General features: G+C 48.3%; 1 protein-coding gene across 1 annotated transcript in view; it reads right to left on the minus strand.

Annotated features, from left to right (window-relative positions):
* Positions 1-7,840: 7,840 nt before the first annotated feature.
* Positions 7,841-24,605, minus strand: part of MARCHF4 (membrane associated ring-CH-type finger 4) — a gene marked incomplete at its 3' end in the record, with an annotated part of 101,524 nt that continues 84,759 nt past the window's right edge. The window contains exon 4 of the mRNA XM_082840987.1: positions 7,841-8,208. Within this exon, the coding sequence (XP_082697113.1) occupies positions 7,841-8,208 (368 nt within the window). The remainder of the gene's footprint in view (positions 8,209-24,605) is intronic.

Consider the following 24,605-nt stretch of genomic DNA (forward strand, 5'->3'; position numbering starts at 1 on the left):
CCCAAACCAACAGGAAAGGGGGGCAACCCATCCCAGTGCTTTTGGCCCGAAACCAATGCACCATGGATTTCACCCAAAGTTCTGTCACGGGGTGTATGGAAATCTTTGTATTCATGATGGATACTTTTGGTTGCAAGAAACATATACCCAGCTTAGACTAAAGCAGGCAAAAATAGAATTCATTGGCAGATGTCCTGGGATATCTAGCCGAGAAACTGGCTCAATCATGGATCTGGGAGAGAATCAGCACCATCTCTCTCCCGCTTTTTTCTTTGCATGTCTCTACTTTACCTTATTCTGATAGATAGATGCTTTCTACATGGCAGAAAGTGAGGTCTTTCATTTTCGCTGACTCCCAGCTAGGAACCATGGTGGAAGGAAACAGCGTTTCCCACTAGCTCTGATAGGAAAATCCCACGGAGGACTTGGATGGGTTTTGGTCACATGTCCATTTCTGAACCAATCCCTGTGGACAGAGACATAAGATACTTTGGCCATCCAGGCCTGGGTCACAGTGCCACCCCTAGCTGGAGTGGTTTTAGGGATTCAACCCTACCAAAACCACATGGTATGCGTTCCCCATGGGAAAGAGTGTCTCTGTGTACTAGATAGACAAAAGCAACAAGTGTGCACCAAAATGATTTGAGGAGTTGTGGATGGCATGAGATAATGCTTCAGCCTTGAGGCTTTTGCAAGAGGGACTAGGGCTTACAATAGTGTCACCATGATTCACTAGGCAGGTGTGGGCTTAGCATGCACAGGGTGGTGGCAACTCCAGAATTTCTACATCCCTTCTTTGAAGAGACACAGTGGCCTGTGTTGGAGGGTGTGGAGGGTCCCCTTCTCAACAAAGCACCCCTTGGAATGGCCACTGGCTGGGGCAGAAAAGGTGATATCCCATATCCAACCTCTAGACAAAGAGGCTGCTCAAGCCAAGTGACGTGACAGAGCCCAGGGGGCCTGAGATTGATGAAATTTTCCTGTCTCTCACCACCTGTTACCTGGGTGTCTTCGTTCTCCTGAGGAAATCCAAAGAGCTGCTCAGTCAAGAGGCCTGGACTCAGTGTCACTTTTTAGGGAATGCATTTGTCATTCACTCTATTTCTGTGTATGTGTCTGTGTGTCAAATGCACATACACAGTTGTGATCTTTTTGGCTAAAAGAACTCAAGACAACCCTGTACCTGTTTGATGATGATTAAAATTCCACCCCTTACAGGGTTACTGCTCTTGCTTAGGAATGGTCTCCTCTTAAAAATGCAAATTCCACAGGAGAGGGAATAGTGTTAACTTACTTATTTACAGTTAGTAAGAGGAATCTTGTCAGGCTCTTTCATGAGAACAGCTTTTGATAAGAAATGCTGAGCCGCTTACTAGAGTCTAGTAACCAGAGAGTGAGATCCTTGAAGATGGTTATATCTGGTTTATATTTGAGACACCTACCTGGCGAGAACCTTCCACATAGCAGTTTCTCATTGCAGGTTTTTATATGAATAATCTTCAAATTACTTCAAAATTTCTGGTAAAATTATATTATACACAACTGTAAGTGGTAATACTTTGGGTTAGAGGGAGACTTAGGTGGAGGAATTTCGTCCAACATCTGGGCTTAACCTATAGTCAAAATAAAGAGATGACGGTAAGATAGAGAATGGAAACCCTGTGTTCAGGAGATTCTGGAAATTCAAGTAGGAAGTGAATGAAAAGAATTTTAGTGTCTGAATTATTAAAAACCCTGATGAGGGCATCAACCTTCCCATAGCATAAGGGATGGAGAGGTTTCAGCAGACTTCAACTAACTTTGAGGGGCAGGTGACACAGATGGTGTCTGGGTTACATCCAACTGGTGTAGGGCCCATTCACTTTTCTCCAACATCTCTTTTTTTTTTGCAGTACGCGGGCCTCTCACCGTTGTGGCCTCTCCCGTTGTGGAGCACAGGCTCCGGACGCACAGGCTCAGCGGCCATGGCTCACGGGCCCAGCCGCTCCACGGCATGTGGGATCTTCCCGGACCAGGGCACGTACCCGTGTCCCCTGCATCGGCAGGCGGACTCTCAACCACTGCGCCACCAGGGAAGCCCTCTCCAACATCTCTTGAATCAGGATAAACCTTTTAAATGCATTTTCACTTTTCTGAGAGGCAGTATAATGTAGTGGTTAACAGCGCAACATACGACACCAGACTGCGGAGATATAAATTCTCATGTTGCCTTGTGCGGCTCCGTGACCTTGGGCGGCGTGTTTAACCTCTCCGTGCCTCAGTGTCCTCACTAGAAAAATGAAAATAATAGTAGTTCCCAACTTTGTGGGGTTGTTTTGGGGCATTAAACAAGTTAATATACATAAAGAGCTTGAGATGAGTCTTGGCATATAGAGAGTACTATATGCTTGGCTATTTTTATTATGTCCCCAATGTGACTGGGGAAAAGGGCAGTATTACCAGATGGAGAGCTTGAGCATCCACGTTCTTATGTAACAGATGCAGAAGCAGATTGTCCCCTCCCCGTGTGAGAGGGCCCCTCGGGATCGTGGGTACCCTGGAGGTGCTCCGTGCCATGCTGCCACCTGGCCCAGGTACCGCTCCTTTCCTTGCTGGCAGGGCCTTAGGTGGACAGCAAAGCACCAGACTTCAACCAGCACCACGGGCACTGAGGATGCTCTGTTTTCAGGACTTTTCTCTCTCAGAAATTAAGAAGGCACGGGCACGGGGTGAGCCTGCTTTTCTTTTCTTCCCTAAACCCTCCTCAACCACAACTTCTCTTCCCTAAACATCTACTGAGCCCTTGGGTCAAAACTGAGTGTGCTGGGGAGGTGTTTGGTACACGGTTACAGGTCACTCATTTAAAGGTGAGAGACTCGCCTCAGTGGCCAGTTGTCGGGGATCAGGAGGGCACTGAGGGCTGTAGTTCTCATCAGACTGGGACTTGGGCAGGAAGAAAGCCTTCGCCCAGTGGATTCTTATTTCCATGAGAGGCTGGGTGAGGAGGAGATAGGATGCTGGAGGGGGAGAGGCAGCAAGAAGAAGGACCCTATGGTGGGACAAGGTGCTTAGGCCCCAACCCAATGCAGCCCAGACCCTGGACTCAGATCTGGGGTGAAGCCAGTCCCAGATCCTCCCCACTTAGAGTCATCTTGGAATGTTACCTAATCATCTGTGGCACCCCGGGCACTTCTCAGTTCCCACATGCCCTTCTGCCAACAAGGGTGGGTGGAGATGTAGGGGTCGGGGGAGGTTTTAGGATCACTGCATCACTGCTATAAACTCAGACCCTTACAGGTGAAAATCGTACTTGTTTGCTTGTTACTTAACAGGATAATTTGAGAAAAGGTGATAAGGGATAATGCAAAGTGTGTTTCTCATCTTGCCCCCAGCTCTCTTACCTCCACAGTATAATGCATTCTTCTTACAAAGCACATCATTTCTCTTAGAAATTGGTTGTTGTTGTATCCAAACCATGCCTCTACTCTCTGTTCTCTTTGAATCTCACGGGGCAAAACAAACAAAAAACAGCAGTATATTATCTCATAGGTACTTAAAAATTCTATGATCTTCGTGGTTCTGTGCTCTAAGATGGTTACAGATTTGATTCTCCTGGTATACAGGGACAAGGCCTCTTGTGGGGTAATAATTGTGGGGTCCTCCTAAATTTTATGGGCTATTTTTAGACCTCTGCCACCAACCCACTATTCTACACCACTCACTTGGAACCAGGGCCAAAATTCTAGTCCCCAAATAGGATAATTTTTACTTTTTTTTTTTCTAGAAAAGCCTTCTGTGATTCCTTATGGAAACTGACCTTTTGCCCATAAAAATATGGTTGAGAATTTCCCTGGTGGTGCAGTGGTTACGAATCCTCCTGCCATTGCAGGGGACACAGGTTCAAGCCCTGGTCCAGAAAGATCCCACATGCCATGGAGCAACTAAGCCCGTGCGCCACAACTACTGAGCCTGTGCTCTAGAGCCTGAGAGCCACAACTACTGAGCCCACGTGCCACAACTACTGAAGCTGCGTGCCTAAAGCCCGTGCTCCACAACAAAGAGAAGCCACCACAATCAGATGCCCGCACACTGCAACGAAGAGTAGCTCCCGCTCGCTGCAACTAGAGAAAGCCCACGTTCAGCTATGAAGACCCAACACAGCCCCAAATAAAATAAATAAATAAATAAATTTTTTTAAAAAAAATAGTTTTTAAAAACTATTAAAAATATATATATATATGGTTGAATTGTGTCTTTTGTCCTTTGAGAATTCCCCACTGTCCAGATAAAGCCAACTTTCTACTATAGCGGCTTCCATTCAACCAGTGTATTAACTGAACAATATCAAAAATTGTTAGGTACCCTCAATATTTTTGGTAGGGGACAGAAATAGTTTATAATTATTAAGTCCCAATTTCTCCAACCTCCAAAAGTTTTCAACAGGTCTCTACCATAATGAGCCCCCTGCACTGTCCTGTCCCAGATTTCCCTTTATTTGGTGCCAGTTGTCCTGCAGGAGTGGACACATGTCCTGCCAGGTTGCCTGGGATGGAATCCTGGCTGGCGATTATGAGCTAGTGACTTAACCTCTTTGCCTGGTGCCCACATCTGTAAAATGAAGATAATAATGGTCTCTACTTCATCAGTTGTTGGAATACTAAGTATGTCGATGCATATAAATATTTAATTGGGTGCTGACACATAGCAAGAGCTTTAGGTGTTAGCTGGTATCTTGTCCCATGCATGGGGCAATACTTGGGAATGATGTGCAGGTGAATTCTCTGGACTACTTCTCACCGCTCTGCATTGGATAAATCTACATGAAATCTAGGCCTTTTCTTGCGGTATGAAGGATGATTTGCACATTTGGAAAAGGACAGTGGTCTCAGGTTGTCAGGGTGCACTTCTACCTCGAACCCCAGAGATGAATATAAAATATAAAAACCCAGCTCACTCATTTTTGTACCCCAAAGCACCCTTCTCCAAGGCACAGGGAATTTACTATCCTGTTGGGTAGAGAGGTCAAAAGTTGACCTTTTCTATTCTATGATTGACCTTGAGAACTGGAGTGTAAGTTGATAGAAGTGGAGGCATGTCTCCTGCATGCTGGAAGGTCCTTCCGTTCTCTTCCAGGAGTGTCTTATTCACTCAAAAATATTTATTGAGCACCTACTGTATGCCAAGCACTACTGTAGGCCTGTAGGTCCTGGATATATAGTGGTAAACAAGACAGATGGTCCTTCATCTCTTGGTGCTTACATCATGAAGATCCAACAAACTCCAGAATCCTATTAGAACTTTTCATTAACCACCTCTTCTTCAATACAGTATATTCTGAATGATGACCCTGCATGACCACAATGTTCTGAAGCTCCCTGAGAATCACCAAAGAAAGATGACATAGTGGCCACTATAGTTTTGATGACGTGTATATTTTGTTGCATTCTGATACTTTTTTGAAAATAGATAATGCATGTCTGGACACATCTATATTTTTCATAAATATATGTATATATTTTGTCCGTGCCATGTGGCTTGTGGGATCTTTGTTCCCCGACCATGGGTTGAACCTGGGCCCTCGGCAGTGAAAATGCCGACTCCTAACCACTGGACCGCCAGGGAATTCCCACGTAAATATTTAATTAAACTGAATGGCCCATTCTTAGACTATAAGAAAAAAGAGATACCTTCACTCTACATGAATTACTTGTATGGTTTTGTTGGTTTTCACTTGTATGTGAGCTTCATCCGGGGAGGAACCTTCCTAAGCCTGTGCACATCCCACTGATGATGTTGCCTGACCAACTGCCGGCCCCAGGAAGGAGGGCCAGGTCAGGTTGGAGGGAGGGAAAGCCTTGCCTGCTGCCTAGTGATATGTCTGAGCCCCCTTTCGGGGCCCTGCTCTGGGGGCTGTTTTCTGATGTTCAAAGGAAAACTGTCAGGGGAATGAGGTCCTAACATGCCCCTCACCTGTGGTTCTCTTAGATTCTCTGAAATGACCAGATGGGGAGAAAACTCTCCAAATTTCCTCCCAGCACTAGTGGCCTCCACTTCCAGGAGTCCTGGGCTGAAACCTGGGAAAAGTTGGGGAGCTGGTCCTCTTTTCGACTTGAAGGAATTCACCTGCTAGGAAGACCAGAAGAGGCCAGGAGTCCCAGGGCTTCACTGTAGGTACACACACACACACACACACACACACACACACACACACACACAGGCCCTGCCCTATCTGTACCCTCAAAGGAGAAACCGTTTCTTGTGAGGGAGAAGACTCTAGGGGTGGAGCAGACACAGGAGAGGGAAAGCAAATTATACCATAGAGGGAAAACAGGACAGAGACAGGAAAAACTCACATATGGGAAAGGACACTAGTGGTAGGGAAAGAAAATTTATTTTCAAGCTTTTAAGAGAATAATATAAACAACAGAGAGTTTTAAAAAACCCTAAAAACTAGTTTAAAAAAGTACTTGACAGTGTCCCTTTCATACCCACGGATGACGCGGCCATTGTGCAATGACAAAAAGAAACTCTGCAGGTGACCACCCCCGTGGCCTTCCCTGGCAGGGTCCCAGAACCAGCAGGTGGGCTCAAGGGACAGCGCTCCCTGCCAGAGTCCCTGGGCCCGCCTTGCTGTATGGGAGGGACCAAGGAGCAGGTAGCACTGAGGGATTAGCCAAACTGCCCTCGGGGGAGGGTCCCGAGCAGCAAGGAATACTTAGATTGGTCTCCACTCCACTCCTTGGGGTACATCCGGCCAAATTCCTCCCATTCGCTGCAGCAGCTCTCCTGGGAGACCCTGGGCAGGAGGTGCCCTGCCATGGGGGGCCCTGGGTCTCAGCAGGTGCCAAACCAGGAGGGGCCGTGGCACTGAGCATGTCGTGGCCATGGGTGGTATTGGGTGGTTGGGAAAATCACTCCTGGATTGACAGCTTTGAAGGCTGAAGCCATGGCAGCAGGACTGTGCTCAAGATACCCATGGGAAATCTGTACTATTGTTGTGTGTGTGTGTGTGTGTGTGTGTGTGTGTGTGTGTGTGTGTGTGTGTTTCCTGTAAACATCTTTGAGCCAAATCACCATAAAATAAAGTAACAAGGGCACAGAAAGACACCCTACTCCAAACCTACGCCCTCTTTGAGCCATCGGAAATTGGGAGTTCCCAGTTTGGAAGGTTTGGAAGGGGAAGAAACCCCCCTCCCTCTGGCCGCTCAGGTCAGTATCTCCCTCCCTGCAGCACTGCCCCCGAGGCCTGAGTCAGGAATCCTGCCCACCCAGGTGAGCCCAGGGGCCACAAATGCTAGGAATCTCATCTCTGCCAGCTCCCACCCATCCCTCTCCCTCCCCCCAACTGTCCCTGGAACACAGCCCAGGGAGAAACCAAAGCAAACTGAAAGGTAAAACAAGGCCGGCTACAAGTGCTTTTCCTTCCCACACGTGCACACGTGGGCACCACCGCCACCAGACACGCAGCTTCGCCCTCCCCAGCCGCCGCTTCTCCCAGGTGTTTTGCACAGGGGGGCACATCTGGGTGCCTCTGTTGTTGTGTTTTGTTAGGCCCAGTATGTATTGCACTTCGTTGCTGAGTTTGTATTGGTTTTCCTCGTGCTTGTTGGAGAATGGTATTGACCGGTTGGAAATCAGGAAACCGCTCATAGCGCCAGCCTCCCTCCAGCTCTAGTCCTGCCCCAAGGCCCCTCAAGGCACCCCCCCCCCACTGCCTGCCCTCTGGCCCCTGGGGTGCCTCCATGCCTCCCCACACCTGCTCCCCAAATGGCGTCCTGTCAGGGGCGGCCCTCCCCGGCCCCTGCTCTCCTCGCTCTTGTGCGTGCGTGTGTGGTCACAGCTCCCTCCCAGGTCTCTCCTCTCACACCGTCGTGACCCTCATGACCAGCTCTCGGCTGCCGCCCTGGGGGGTCCGCTGTTCATGAGGTCTTAAGTGACTCAAGATGTGCAGGATGGTGTAAGCACAGTGGTGATCGGACAGAGGGCCTGAGGGGTGGCCGGCCGCCCGGGCAGGGCCTTCCTCAGGGGCAGGGGTGCCCGCAGCCTCCTCTCCGGAGGGGGGCGCGTTGGCCTGGGTGGACGAGGACATCCGGGCGTTGGTCCTGCCTCCTGCCTTTTGATCCTCCAGGTCTTTCGTCTTGTCATAGTTCAGCACTTTCCATTGCTGATTGACAGCCTGCCACCGTTTGAAGATGCGGTACACGGAGGGCCCCTCGTGGATGATGAGGCCTGGGCAGCAGGGAGAAGGAAAAACAAAGGCGAGTAAGAGACAGCAGCTCACCGCCGGGAGAAACAAGCCTCCCTCTGTTTGTAAGTGAGTATAGGCACTGGGTAAGCCAGATTTATATTGGTTTGATTTGTTCTTTTCAAACCTACCTTTCAGCTCTGGGCCACATGGCAACATCCTTACATTTCTAGGCTCAGCAAGTCTTTGGAAGTATGTGGAAGGCCGCCACGCCGAGGGCGTGAAATAGTCGGGCACCTACATGCAGTGCTTTTTCCTCTGCCTCTGCTCTATCCCTCCTACTCCTTGGCCTGACAAAATCCAAATTCATTGTCCATTAAGGCGTAATACAAATATCTTTTTCTCCCTCTGCCCTGTGTCTGTGGCACCCGGCACTTAGCAGATGTTGACTGAATCCTGTGCCTTTACCATAAAAGAAACCCTATGGTCATTCCATACCTGCTGAATGTCCGAAATTCCACTGATTACCTCTTGGTTATTTAACAGAAAGCCCAGTGCTACTAATATACACACATTGCTGGCAGAGCGAACTCTGGCGTGGTTCTGTTGGCCAGGGGCAGTGTAGAGTCAGAAATGAGCTGTGTCAGACAACCAGGAAACTAAATATTGTGTGCCTACTCTGTGCTAAGCACTAGGGATAGCGCAGTGAACAGGACAGGCAGAGGCCTGCCCTCAGAGAGCTGGCATTCTAGTGGAGAGACACTCAACAGACACGGAAACAAACCAATAAGACTATTTCAGGCACGGACACATGCTACGAGGAAGATAAAACAGGGGGAAGTAGCCACTGCCTGCAGACACTGAGAGTCCTCTTCGATGGAGACGGTAGTAAGGGCTTGTGAGGCAGGTGATATCTGAGTTGAGACTTAATTTCTTTTTTTTTTCGTTTTCTTTCTTTTTCTTTTTTTGTTTTCTGGCCGGGCCACGCAGCTTGTGGGATCTTAGTTCCGCGACCAGGGATTGAACCCGGGCCACAGCCATGAAAGCGCTGAGTCCTAACCACCGGACCACTAGGGAATTCCCTTGAGTTGAAACTTAAATGATGAGAAGGAGGGATCCATGCAAAGTCTGGAGAGAGAGCACGTTAGTGGTAAGAGCTGTAGGCACAAAGGCCAGGAAGTGGGAATGGAAGGCACCCGGCTCAGAAAGGAGGTCACTGTGGCCAGGGCGCAGGGAATGAGTGGGCAGTGCAGGGAGATGGGGGTCAGAGGCCAGTCTATGGTAAGGCCTTATAGGCCATGGCAAGGGATTTATATTCTATCTTGAGTATGAGGGGAAGCCATTGAAGGGCTGTAATAGGAGGACGATGTGGTCTGTTATACCCTTCAGAAAGGCCATCCTGGTTCCTGTGAAACAATAGACTGAAGAGGGACCAAGAGCAGATGCCGAAGACCGAGGAAGTGACGTAGTGATGCAACTCGGCAATGACGGACGCTTAGACTAAGGTGTAGCGGCGGAGGAAGTGAGAGGCCACTGGAGTCAGGATGTGTGTTGGGGGGCAGAGCTGACAGACTTGCTGGCAGGTGAGGTGAGTCAAGAGAAAACTCTGAAGCTTCTGGCCTCAGCAGCTAGATGAGTATTGGTGTCATTGACTGAGGTATGGTAGGCATGAGGGTCAGGGGTGTGGATCTGTGTGGTGGTGGCAGCCACTGTATTAGTTTCCAGTTGTCGCTGTAACAGATCACCACATATTCAGTGGCTTGAAACCACACAGACGTATTCTCCTGCAGTTCTGAAGATCAGAAGTCTGAAAATCAGTGTCACTGGGCTAACGTGAAAGTGTCAGCAGGGCTGTGTTTTCTCTGGTGGCTTTGAGGGGAGAATCTATTTCTTTGCCTTTTTTCAGCTTTTAGAAGTTGCCTGTGTTCCTTGCCACTTCCTGGCATCACCGCCCTTTTCTTCTGATGTCACATCTCCTACTCCTCTCCTGTCATTGAGTCTCCCTCTGCCTTTCTCTTATGAGAACACTTTGATTACATTGGGTCCACCTGAATAATCCATGAAACTACCTGTTACAAGATTCTTAGATTAGTCACATCTGCAAAGTCCCCTTTGCCATATAAGGTAACGTTAGCAGGGACTAGGACCTGGGTTTCTTGGGGGACCATTATTCAGCCTACTACATTCATTAATAGTTACAGTTTGGTTATGGTAAATTTAAGACACCTGATAGGAATCTCAATAGAAGGGCTAGGTAGGCAGTTGGACGTATGAGTCTGAAGCTTAGGGAGAGGTCTTGCCTGAAGCTTCTGGTAATGTGGAGGTTTGGTGGAGGCAGAGCCGGGAAGGGAGTTTCTGAAGGAGCAATAAATAGTGTAGGAGCAAGACCAGCAAGTGTGGAGACCCAGAAGCCTAGAGAAGGGCATGTTTCATGAAAGAGAGTGTGATAGCTCCTTGAAATGCTGTTGAGAGGTCAGCTCAAGTGCAATGAGGATGAAATCAGCTTGGTGGGCACAGAGGAGGTAGGAGGAAAGATGCAATAGTGGGAAAAGCAGGTAGTTCTCATCCAAGTGCACCTTTTTCTTCCATGAAGTCATCAGCTAAGGTGGGAAGGGATAAGGCAGGAAAGTGTTGAAGATTTGTGGGGAGAAGAGAAGGTGGAAAAGAATTATCTTGCAGAGTGAGAGAATGAATTCCCAAGGGAGAGTGGTAGAATTATCTGACAGTGTTGAGCACCTATTTGAGATTTGTGGCCACAATTTAAAGTGGGTCTAGTCATTGGTTGGGTGGTTTTAATTAGCATAGACTGTCTTTCCAGGTAAGTATGGCAGGAGAGAGAGTGGGACATGAGAATTATGGATGTTTGCAAAGGGAGCTGTTATCACGTTGGCCCATGGAGTCTAGACCGGGAAGGAGGGAAGTAAGAACACAAAGGGATAAGGAATAATGAAAATGGAGAAGTGGAAAGTGATAGGGTCAATGCCAAGAGGTTTCTATGGATTTGGAGAATTGCTAGAGTCAGTGAACTACAAGGATAGGGGGTGATGATCAGAGAGTGGGGTGTTTAAATCCAGATTTTGAAGGGATGGGGTTCTTGGCGATGATGAGCACTAGGGAGTGACCACTTGAACGGGGCTGAGGTGGGCTGGAGGGAACGTTCTGGAATAATGAGGAAGGCAGGGAGTGGGCTAGATTATCTGCAGCAGCCATCCTCATCCTCTGATAGAAATCCTCAGTTCTATCAGACCAAATGCCCCCTTTTTATAACAAATTATAACAAATATATTTTAATATCCCCTTTTCTGTTCTGAAATGAAACTTACAGAATAATCCAAGCGTACTATGCTTTCTTTTTTTAATTAATATAATGCCCTAACAGATTCTGTAAAGAAGAACGAAGGGGAAGTCATTTTATAACACGATAATATAAATTTCAATATAAATGCTGGGGCACAGGCACTTTAGAAAACAAACCAAAAACCTCATACATTTGCAAAATGCCCCCTAGGGGATGGGAACCTCTTCCAAGGACCACTGATCTACAGAGATGCTGAGACAGGTATGGTGGGAGGGAGTGTGTGAGCCAGGTGCACAGGGGATGTGAGGAGTGAGTAGGCAGTCATCAGCCAGCAGCATCAAGGTCAAAGGGCTGGTGAAGTATGATGACATTCACTTCAAAGGAGCTGGGGCTTCTGAAAGATAAAGGAAGAGAGGCAGTTTGCAGATGGTAATGGGGAGCAAGGAGGACTCAGCCCACCTCCAGGCCCCCAGGATACAGTGTCCTGGAGACAGGGCAGCCACCACTTAAGACAGCCATGCAAGAAACAATGTCCTCAGGAGACAGCTTTATTTCAATTAAAGGATGAGGAAAGGAACGCTCGGAGAAGAGGTTGCCAGTGGTGGACGATGAGGTCCAGAGGGCATGTGGAAGGGCTGGGAAGAAAGGGCGAGTAAAAGGATGAGAAACATAGGAAAGGGGTGATTGTCCATATGGTGAAGATGGTTTGGGAGGCTGGACTCACGGTGAGGGAGATGACTGGGGATGAGGTACAGTGGGATTCTCTTGCATCACTGTAAATCCAGGGGCGGCTGGTCTGTCCCCTGCGAGGAAGAGCTGATTCATAGGAGCAAACAGCAATGAGTCACTCCAGCCAACTCCACGTCAAGCAAAGAGACTGGATGGGAACATCTCAAAGCCTCTGCAACCTCCAACACGCCGTGATTCTAGGAGACAAGACAGCCACCCACTGCTACTCTTTCCTCCGGGACTCCGACAGCTTCTAAAATTGTACTTTGTACAACACGTCTTCGAGGGTTCACTGAAGGAGAGACAGCCTCCCTGTAGCCCAGTTGTTCCTAATCTTTTGGATCATGTGTCCCTTTGAGGATCTGATGAAAGCTAAGGACCACATTCCTGGAAAAAAACCCAGACATGTGAACTGTCGTTATGATTTTAGTGGGTTCATAAATCTCCTTTGGACAACCTGTGGACCCCTTGATCTCCTGCCTGGCTCTGGACAAGGAGACTTCCTCTCTGCCCACTTTCTCACCCTCTCCCAATGTGCCAACTCTCATCGCTTCCTTCAACCTTTTGAATACATGCCTATGCACCCTTGGCACTGCAGTGCTCACTTGTTCATTTACTTCACAAGCCTTGTTTGAACACTGTTATGCCCTTTCCCCTAGATTGTAAGCCCGTCGAGGACAGGGATCAGATATGGTTGAGGCTTGGGCAGTTAATACAGTATTGGGAGTTTAATGAAGCCTTGGTGGTGATGGAGGACATAGGGGTCTTTGCGGGGGTTGGGGGGAATCAGGATTTTTTGAAGCCCCAAACTCACTGTTTCCAATAAGAGTCACTACACTTGACTCTTACTTAGCTTCTTAATCAGACAATTTTACCCTGATTGAAGAGCGTGGCTTAAATTTCTGGTCTGAATGCTACCTCCTAATTATCTGTCTAGTGTTCAGGAAATAATTAGACCATTTTAATGGATAGATGGCTAAAAGGAAGGAAGGTGCACCTGTTTTTGTAGATAATGCTTGTCTGGCAAAAGTTGGAAAAGCACAAACTACCTCATTCGCATCCACTCCCTAGCCCTCTCTCTGCTTCCTGCTCTACAGATTACTTATCCATTCCTCGAGCCACAGAATCTTTTTTAATGAGGGAAGACGGGTGGCACTCATTTGATAGGGACAGGTCAAGTGGGCAAAGTTGAAGAGATGGGAGAGAAAGAAGATGAATGGGAAAATGGATAGAGAGAAAGAGAGACTAAAGTTAGAACAGGAGGAAAGAAGGTTATTGGTGAATGGAGGCGGGGAAGTAGTTGAAAAACAAAATAGAAAATTAGAATGCATGGCAATCTCAGAAATGCAACACATTTTGATTGAGTCCCTTTCTGGGGTTTTCTATTTGATTTATCTAGTACCCACCTAACAAGGTGCCCAACCCTGGGCTGTATTCACTGATACAGTTCTAGAAGAACATTTTTTTCTCTGGAAACCAGCTGATTCTACACATGTTCCAAATATTCCTCTTTCTCACGTCTCCATCTTTCAGGGGCCCTCTTCCTGTAGGCTGCATAGGATGTTGGAAGCCTTCATTTGTCATCGTCTCTCTCCCCGAGCCTCCAGCTGAAATGGCCCTTTGCTCGGCCCATGAGGATGGGAGGGAAGGTGGCCATTGTGACAGGCTGTCCTGCCTGCACAGCCCCCCTGCCCCTAACTCACCACAGTGCTGTCAGGGAGTTCTCCCTGACGTGGTATCCCAATCCTCCGCTGCTGAATTTTGGCCTTTGGTTCTTGCTGTGTGCATAGCGATGAGATACAATTTAATTCTGTTTAGTTAGCATTTCCTGAACCTACTGTGTGTTTCTATGAGCACATGTGATGGAACAAAAACAGATTCCCATAATGTATGGAGTTAATAGGCCAAGGCTGACTGAGAAGTATGCAGAGAAGAGCTCTGGTCCCCTCAGTGACACCAAATCCTGCTTCCCACCCTCACCTCTTCTCCTACTAGTATCCTAGTTTAAGTGGCATAAAGGTTGCAGACAACTAACTCTACAACAGCGCTTCTCATACTGGAGAGTTTATGAAAACACAGATTCCTGGGCGCCACCCCCAGACAATCTGACTCGGTAGGTCTGGGATGAGGACTAAGAATTTGCATTTCTAAGAAGCTCTCAGGTGATGCTGATGTATGGACCACACTTGAGCAGCACTGCTGAGAACATGGTCCTTATCCGGACCTACGGCCTCACGGAAGGCTCCGAATTTTGATCAAAGAGCTATAGGTAATTTAAAAAAATACTCTATTTCCAGATGTGACAGACAAGAAAAGCTCAGGCAGCTGAAGAAATGGATACTTCCTCTCCTAGACCCAAAGACTTTTGGGTCCCACAGTTGAGGGTCAACTCACTGATGAACATGTATTGAACATTCAGAGTACCTACCACTTACTAGCCTTGTGGCTTGAGGTAAGTTAATTCCTCTTTCTGAGCCTCAGTTTCCCCATCAGAAAGTGGGGGCTGCTATCCCCTTGCTTATAGGGTAGTTATGAGATTAAATGAGGTAATGAATCCTGTATGCTGATGCTTGCACTGTGCTGGGCACACATTTACACTCAATGCCACACGAGATTGATTGTTTGGGGGAAATTACAGGACAGAAAAAGCCCACTCATATCTCCTCCTCCTTTATTGCCAACCCCATTCCCAGCGACAAGCACCTGTTCTTCTGTCTCCTAATTGTCCTTCCCAATCCTCACTCATTGTTTATAGATGAATAACATGCTAGACCTGAAAGGAGCTCTGGAAACCAGCTGATTCTACACATGTCCCAAATATCCTTGCATTGGTGTGATTGAGAGGTCCGTTCCTGGAAGTGTGTTTCTGAAGCTCTGCCCTAAGATACTGGAGATTTTTTTTCCTGTGGGTTTTTTATGAGGCTTAGAGTTCTCACTATCCGGACAGATACTAACAGAACTGCATTTCTCAGCCATGCTGGGTGGTGATGGTGAAGGTCATGGTGATGGTGACGGTGATGGTGATGATGGTGTTGGTGATGAGAGTCAATATTTACTGAATGTTTACCATGTCCTACCACTAAAAGGGCTTTGCAAATATGGTCAACTTGTCTCGCAAACCCAATAAAGGAGGTGATATTATCTCCACCTTACAGAACAGGAAACCGAGCTCAGAGAGCCCTCTGCACTCGGGTGGAGCTAGGTGACTGGCACTGAGTGTAAGCATGAGTGAAGCCAGGATTTAAGAAATGGGTACTGAGGGGAAAAGCGTATGTGTGCGTGTGTGTGGTGTGTGCTCGTGCGCGCGCACGCACCTCATCCGTGCCCTCTTGTATTTTCTATTAGATGGAGATAAAAGATTCAAAAGCCTAAGGAACTGTGAAGCCACAAGATGCTAGGGTCCTCGGTCCCTGAATCACTGTGTGGAGGAGAACCCCCCCACTGACAGGAACTTCTGCTGGGTTAAAACACTGAAGTTGGGGGTTTCATTTTTTTCTATCTACTGGAGTTACCCTAACTGAGATACCTTCAGTGCTAGATTAGGGGCCACAGAGAAAAGCAGCTGTGGCTCAATGGCACATTTCACGTGGTCCCCAAAATATATTAGCTGGCTTGAGCGTCCACTTTATTTACCAGATTGCCGCTATTTCTAGCCACAAACCCACCATCAAAGGACAGACTTGCCACTTCTGAATCTATCCCAAAATGCGCTGCAGGCACTCAAGGCAGTTCCTAAGAGCTGTTCCTAGAATATTTGAGCCTTGTCAGCATAACTGGAATAACTGAACTGCCTCCCAAGGGGTCTCCTTGGAGGGGGACAGTGAGTGCTTGGCGTGTCTACTTCTAAATCGGTCACCTTCACCCTCCGAGCATCCAGCAGCTCAGGTGTGGAGAAGGGTGACCACGCGCAGGAAGCGGGGGTGGGGGGATGGAGGGGAGGTGCTTAAGGAAGGGGGTGGGGCGATATGTGTTAACAGTTAATCCAGGACGTTGGATAAGCCGCACGCAGGTAACGGAACATGGACTGAGCATCGTCTGGCCCATTTCTGTGGCGGATGCTTATGGGCTGTTTGGCCTGGCCCAGCAGTATTGGCCATCCTCGCGGTCACGATTGTCAACCTCCGACAGTCATGACCTCTCACGATGGAAGTAATTCAAAAATCCTGGGATGTCAGACCTGAAAGGACCTTGTAGGTTATCAGGTTCAACCCTCTCGGTTTATAGGTAAGTCAGCTGAGTTGTAGAGAGAGGCAGTGACTTGCCCCAGGTCACAGAGGTAGCTGGTAGCTTATCTGCTCATCAGATCTAGGTCTTCTGCTGCCTAGTCTCTTCTGCTGCACCAGGCTGCCTCCTCCATATTTTCAGTTTCCTCATCAGGGAATTAAGAGGTTTGACAGGTGAGATCATTTCTACCCAGAAGGAGGGAGGGAGGGAGGGAAGGAATCCTTGCGGCATATATGTGTTTTTTGTTCATGTGAATTAAAATTAAGTTTGAAAAGCAGTGTTTTCACAGCCCTGCTGCCCCCAGCCCCTGCCCACTTGCTGTAAACTGGGATTTGAATCCCTTTATCTCAGAGGGCAGGTATCAGGTACCTCTAAATCCTAGGGAAGTTACTCAGTATACTGCACACAGAGGAAGTTTTAACAAAACCTTTCTATAACTTCATCAATTACCCTAAGCCACAGCTTCAGAATCTTGCTCGCTTTCCTCACCCTGACCCTATTTCACTCACAAGTGAAAAACAAACATGATGAGGATGAGGTCCTCATTTTTGCAGAGTTGACTTCTTGGTGGCCAATCTCTTGGGTCTGTGGAGTGAAAAAAAAATGTTTTTGGTGCCAAAGACCTTAATTAATTTGCTCTTGTTAAATCCTAATAACTTGACCCACTGGAGCAGAGAATGTCCCATTTGTTTCCTGGGTGGCTCTGTCAACTTCTCTGCCGGGGAAGACAGCGTCATTAGAAATGACGGAAGAGTAGGCAGGTGGAACGAGGACACTCGATGTAATCAGATCTTCTCATTGAGGGGACACGGGTGAGGGAGCCTAAACCTTCCAGAAGAGGCACTGCTCCAAATAACAGCTGGTTCTCAATTATGGGAGGACTCCGGGTCAGTCTCTCCAGGCTGTGGCTGGATTCAGGTTTTAACTGTTTTGGCATACCTTTATTGAGTGTCTATCTCGAGGGAAATCTACCCTGACCAAGTACCTCCTACCCTGGTCACTGATACGTATAAGTGCCTGCTCCTTTACACGTGCCATCTTATTCAATCCTCTCAACAAACCTCTGAAGACAGTATTATCAGCCCATTTCACAGATGGGAAGACAAAAGCAGAGAGAGGTTATGCAAATCACTTAAGGTCAAAAGGTTAGTAAGAAACTGAGCAATGTGCAGTCCCAGACCATTACGTAGCACCACGCCTGCCACCTCGGAGACCCAGCTCTCTGGGTTTTGTGGCTCAGTCTCTCCTGCTGTTTTCTCATCTTCTGTCTCCTTCCATCCCGTAAGTGTTTAATGTTGCCCAGGTCTCTGTCCTTAGTCATCTACTCTCTGAACATTCCTCCTAAGTTATCTATTCAAAATCCACAGCTTCAAACACCTCCAATTGTTGCCTTCCAAATCCGTCTTCAACTGCCTACTTTCCTTACCTGTCCCCCTTCCTATCATTTACCAGCCCTAGTCAGAAATGGTTCAATGCCCTCTACATCTTCCTCTATGTCACAGGAGGGGATCACCTGTGCACTAGAAGAAAGCCTTTCCCTCTTTCTACCCCAGCAAAGAGACACCTTCCTGGCCTTGCATTCTCCTCTTTGCAGATAATGTCCTCCACGTGTCTTGCATCTCTTCTACTGCAAACTCTTGACTTAGCAACTGCCTCTTGCCTCTCTGCCTAGACTTTAGGTTTAGGATGGTCCTTTTTTTTTTTTTTTTTTGCTGCCTCTGCTGAAGACATTTACTTTGGTTCCCATTTGTTTCATCCATTGCCCACCCCATTCTCATGCTCAGCAATGGCGCCTAATCCCCACTCGAGCCAGAGCCCCAGGGCTCCCACTTGCCTGAAGGAGTTCAGACAGTCCTATCAAGTCCACATCCTATGTGCTGCTCAAGGTCATCCCATACACTTCTTCCCCATTGCCACTGTTTTGCATCTCTTTCCTTCTTGCTCAGACTATTACAAGCATGTTTCCAGCTGGCCTCTCCCAATGTCTAGTCTGTCCAGCTCTGATCCATCCTCCCCACAGCTACCAGAGCTGTCTCTTTAAAACACACATCTGGTCATAATTCTTCTCCGTATAAAATCTTATCAATCCTCCCCATCACCAACAGGGTAGTCTGAGCTGCTTAGCACGTGATTCGTGATCTGTGAGATCTGGTTCTTGCCAACCTCCCCGTCCCCATGACCCACCTCTCCACCCTGGCTCTTTGCACCGAGCCGTATAAATCTGCCCAAAGTTTCCTAAGCACACCTTGTTCTCGCATGTTTCTGTGTCTCTACACATGTTCTGCCTGGAAAGTTCTTCTCCACTTTTCTGGATAAATTTTTTTTTTTTTTTGCGGTACACGGGCCTCTCACTGTTGTGGCCTCTCCCGTTGCAGAGCACAGGCTCCGGACGCGCAGTCTCAGCGGCCATGGCTCACGGGCCCAGCCGCTCTGCAGCATGTGGGATCCTCCCAGACCGGGGCACGAACCCGTGTCCCCTGCATCGGCAGGCAGACTCTCAACCACTGCGCCACCAGGGAAGCCCCTGGATAAATTTTGACATATCTTTTAAAATTAGCTCAAGGATAGGGTTCCTTCCTTTAGAAACCCTTCTTGGACACCTCTAAGAGAGAGTTAATCGCTCTCTGCTCGGTTGTACCTTCCTCTATATCTTGTAAAACTCCTGCTGTGTTGTGATTTATTTGTAGACTGTGAGCTCCTTGAGGGCAGGGACTGTGTCTCATTCATCTCTGTGTTAATATTCCCTAGTTTCAGGAACAAAACAAGACATCCAACAAATGATACTGAATGAATGGATCTGACCATCCCAAGCCCACTCTGATTCAGTCATTTCCTGTGCTCACTCATCTCTGTGTCCCAGCTCTTATTATTGCCATCAGTAATCACCTTGTCTGCATCCCCAGTGAAGTGTAAGATCCTTGAGAGCAGGTGCCCTTTCAATAAATATTTCTGAGTGAAGGAGAGGATTCCCCAATTTCATGCTAACCAGTAAATTTAGCCACCCACACCCCAAGTACCTTTCACCAGAATGGGGAGACAAACTACCCAAATTTCATCTCAACTTCTCAAGCCTCCCTCTCAGCTGGTGTCAGAACAGCACTGATTAAAAGGGAGGTACAACAACGGCTAACCTCCAAAACCCTGAGTACGGGACAGGAGCAGCTGGGGCTCACTGAATTTCTTATTGTTACCAGCCATTACTCTATGGGTCAAGGTATTACTAGACCAATTTCCCCTCAACCTGCCTCCTCATCCAATCCCTGCATCTGCAATTTCACAGCACAATCAGAGATGAAATAGGCGGTAAAAAGTGCCCAGGAATTGGAGCCAGAAGTTTGTGGTCCGGTCCTCAGCTCTGCCATCTCTTAGTTATGTTACCTGGAGCCCAACTGCTTTAAACCTATTCTCACCTGTTAAATATGGATAATACTTACCTTGCTTATCTTTTAGAGTTGTTGGCCCCTTTCTCAGTTCCTCTCTGTTGCAGGGGTTTGGTGGTTTGTTCTGTCTACAGCAACTTACATCTGGCTTTCACAGTGGCACAGATTGGTCTAGGGAGTTAGGACTGTAAGCCAACTGTAGAGGCAGCCCATATCCCAGAATATACAACCCTCTGATACGACCAAGTCCAGAGACATTGTCCACAACCCTGGACCCATGCTGCATCAAACAGAGAATCCGGGCCTTCCTGGAAACCATTTCAGGCAACATCCTTTGGTGAGAACCAAAGGCCATTGTCTGATAGTCACTGCCTTCACTGATTGACCTGGAGGCCAGCCAGGTGGACACAGCCATGGATGGGGCTGACGTAGCTTCACAAACAGCAAGCTGACCATGTCCCAGACTCTGCGTCCTCTTAGCTTCATGGCAGAGAATATCTGCTGAGCTGGTGTTGGTGCTCAGTGGAGTTTCTCCTCATGTGCCTCTCCCACTCTCACCAACTTTCCCTTAGCACACCACTCTGATAGAAAAGCGAAATACATTTTTAAGGATTAATTAAACGTCTATATTATGTTAACTCAGATTTATACTATCTGAGGCCATTTAACAGTCTAGGGGATAGACCAAGGTGTCTGAAGAGTAGAGAAAGTTCAAAGAATTATTTTAACAAATGGTCTTATTCCTTTCTTACTCCACCTCTTGAGTTCACATGGGGCTAGACTCATTTTCCTTTCTCCCGAGGATAAAATTTCTATCCAGGTACTAAATTGCTCCATCTATCCAGGCAGCTTGGGTCTATGGACATGGCTTCTTTCTGTCAACATTTTTATTTGCCCAACATCTCTTGAAAACGCCCACCTCCCTCATTTCCACTTCCACCCTCTCTCTGGTGAGGATCCCGCCCTTCCTCCGCCCACCTTTTCATATCATCTTCTTCCACTCTCCCAGGACTTCTGGAAGGAAAGTTTCTTCTTTTCCAATGGAAGTGAGCTCAGTGATTGAGTTTTAAAGCTGGTGACTGCCTCAGAAGCCTGTAGGTGCCCCCGCTGTGGCTCTCTGTGGTTTCCATCTTTGTGCAGTAAAAGGACCACATCGTGCCTCCTCCTGGCTGGCCCAGCCTGGTCTCTGTCCCTGTTCTAGCTTCTCTGCCTCCCATTGGTTCAGTGAATCAGGCCAGAAGTGCAGATTCGTGAATGGAGGCAGGAGGTGTAGGAGAGAAATTACGGCACACTCTCCTTCTAGAGGAACAGACTGGACCCTGGGTTGGCATTCTGGTTTGTTGCCCCTGAAGATCTGATGAAGGTGGCACGTCAGCTGGGTTATAACATTGCCTAAGTTGGAGGTGACCCCTGACGGGTGGGCGCTTTACCGTGAAGACTGCTGGGAGGCTGTAGCATTGGGCTTTCTGAGTCCAGCGACTCTGGTGAATAAGTGTGACTTTTGCGGGGACCCTGGAAACTAGGCCAAGATGGACCCACTGTTGTGGATCTCATCTCCTCGTTTCTGAACTATCATTTGGGGGCTGAGAGACTAGCCCTAGACTAGGATCGGGAGTGTGGCGAGGACTCGCCTGCAGAGGTAAGCTGGACCTGCCTTATGGAGGCTGTGGGTCCTGTCCTGCATTCCTCTAAGTGAATCTGGTGCCAAACATGCTCTCTTGTAGTTCCGTGAGTCTGAATGTCTAGTTAAGCCTAAAAGTAAAGAGGCTCCACCTGACTTTCCCTTCCAGAGAGCCCTTAAAAGCTGATATTTTTACACCCACTTTTTTTTTTTTTTTGTGGTACGTGGGCCTTACACCCACTTTTGCAGTGCTGTGTGTTCCCCCACCCCCACTGCAACTGACCAGAACATGGCAGAGGAGAAGTGTCTCGTACTTGAACTTCACCCTTACAACCACCATCATTACTCTTGACCATCATGATCATCGTCAAAATCATCATCATCGCAACCACCACAAGAATGTGTGCCTTCCAGCTCCGGCCCATCACCTCCCACTCTCTTAACTAGATCACATATTACTTCCTTTTTAACTTTGTCTCCCAGCATTTTCTCCTATGGACAGCATCTCTTCAAACAAACAAACAAACAAACAGGGCTTCCCTGGTGGCTCAGTGGTTGAGAGTCTGCCTGCCGATGCAGGGGACACAGGTTCGTGCCCCGGTCCGGGAAGATCCCACATGCCGCGGAGCGGCTGGGCCCGTGAGCCATGGCTGCTGGGCCTGCGCGTCCGGAGCCTGTGCTCCGCAACGGGAGAGGCCACAGCAGTGAGAGGCCCGTGTACTGCAAAAAACGAACAAACAAAAAAACCCTGAACCCTGAACTGAGAGCCCTACCGTGCTGCCTGAATTAACCTAAGACAAATTCTTCAGTCTCAGAGTTTCACCATCTGAAAAATGGGGGGAATAATCATTGCCCCTGGGGACACGCTTCTGAAACAGAATTAGCTCCAGTTAGAATCAATAAAATAATAGAGCAGTCTGAACTTTTTAAAGGTGAGATAGTCTAAATATAAATATATCTGACCACTTTTGGACGGCACCGAAAGCGATCAGGGTCCCCATGCATGCCCCTTCTATCCGCTGGCTGTCTCCAAGCAGTCGCTGGCTGCCTGAGCAGAGTGGATAGTTCATGGTGTGTCTGTACACCTGGGAAAGGATGCTCTCCTGAGAGCTTGGAAGGAAGGACAACAATGTGAACACTCTCAGTACATGGCTCCCTCTGCGTCTCCCATAAACGGAGTGACTGAGTGCCACGTGTATACAAGAAGAGAGAGAAAAGTGGGCCAGGGGCAGGCAGGTAGATAGCGGGGCCAGGAAGAGACAGAGGAGATGGAGCTGAGGACCCCTCCTCAGGGGAGACCCCATGAGCACTGGGCAGGTCTGAGTAGGGGTGCTGGGTGGCTCAGAGCCCCAGGGAGCAGGCCTGCGGTGAAGGCCCCTCCTGTAAGTGGGTCCAGGTGCCTTGAAAGTCATAGGTGGCATCTGTAGGTACTCCTTAAGTGACTCTGCAGGATTCCTGGTATCTGATGCAAGGATAATGGAAAGAGCATTAGACCGCCAGCTGGGAGACCTTGCTGCTAATCCCAGCTGAGCAATCTTGAGAAGATTACTTCCCTTCCCTGGGCCCCTGTTCTCTCAACTTCAAAACAAGGGAGTTGCACTGGTCGATCACATGACCAATTCTCTCCTATGTCCTGTTCTCTCCGCTTTCAAATCTATGGAGCCCTGACTGGGAGGTGGTATTTATGTTTCTCTCTCTCACCCATGCTCCCTCCAGGGGAGGAGCTTACTGGTGACTTCACTGGCCCATGGGCTGTGGGCAGAAGGGACAGGGTGCCAGTACTGAGCAGAAGCTTTGAGAAGCGCTGCAAGTTTCCACCCATACTCCTGTGCTCCTGTGCTTGGCTAGAAGAACACACCCCAGTAGTCCCTGCTCCTTTAGCCTGGGCCCCAACATGAGGAGAAGGCCCGAACCCAATACACAGTCAGAAGCTAAGTCCAGCCAAGCCCAGCAGAACCAAACCATCTTGCAGACCCATGAATGGGACATAAACGCTTGTTGGGAGGCAGTGTGATTTTGGAGCTGTTTGTTACTGCAGCCAAAGCTTATCCATACACCACGTGACAGGAAAGCATATCTCACAGATACGCACACCAGGGACTGATCAAAAGCCTGCCTGAAGGAGAACGAAGGGCAGCTGGAAGGGCCCCTACAGGAAGGCTTCCACTGCTTCCACCTCCATGCCGGAGCCACACACCTCCATATGGAGACGCACCTGGTTTTTGGCATCTACAGCCTGTGCCCCAGCAGGAGTAGGAAAGGAGTCTGGTAGGAGAGGGAACTGAATTAGAACGCCTCAAAGTCAAATTCCTCCCCCTCCACAGTCCTCTCTCTTGCACAAGCCTCCAAGCCTGGGCGGTCTGCTGCTTTCACTGCCTATGGGGCCGTGTTTAAAAGGCTCTTGAACTTAGGGGGGAGGTACTTAGGGTGGAGTTTAGCCAGCAGGGAGAGGCAGCAAGACGCTTAGACAAGTTTACAAGTTCCAGCATCACTGGTCTCTGGCTGCTGTAATCAGTATGCAATTCTCCAGGCCTCTCTGATTCCCAGTATTAAAGGACCCCAAAGAAAATGAACACCCTCTCAGCCCAATTCTAGCTAATAGATGTTTTCTTGCCAAACAGAGTAGTGTAGCATATTTGACATCATACACAGACTGATGTGCGGCGAGGACAACTGTGGAGCTCTGGTACTCTCAGCGCTGCAGCCTGGGGGCTAACCTGAGAGGTCCAGGTTGGGGTGTATGACCAGGGCTTGAGCATGCTTCATTCACTCAGAGAAAACTGGGGTCATTCCCCACCTCCTCAGTCACTTGGATGAAGACTTCAGAGTTGACAGCCACAGTCATCTGTTGGGAAAAACAGAGAGCCCTCCACCAACCAAACTAACATAATGGAAGAGGAGGGAACGTACATTTGGGAAAGGTGTAAGGAAACAAGCAGGAACGGCAGTGGTGGGTTTCCAACCTTTTGCTAAAACACTGAAGGTTTTAAAACAAAACCTTACCTGGAACAGACACATATATAAACAGATGAAAGTGCAGAAGCTCAGGGTGAGGCAGGGGTGAAGTTTCAGAGCCTGTCTGTATAGCATTCCATTCCCCAGTCCTAAAAGTGGCTCCTGAAGTTGTGTGTGGAACCCCAGGACTATATACACTTTGCAAACCACTAGGCTAGAGAAAGCTTGGGCATT

Source organism: Leucopleurus acutus, assembly GCF_964270905.1.
Source record: "Leucopleurus acutus genome assembly, chromosome: 6".
NCBI classification, from domain to species: Eukaryota; Metazoa; Chordata; class Mammalia; order Artiodactyla; family Delphinidae; genus Leucopleurus; species Leucopleurus acutus.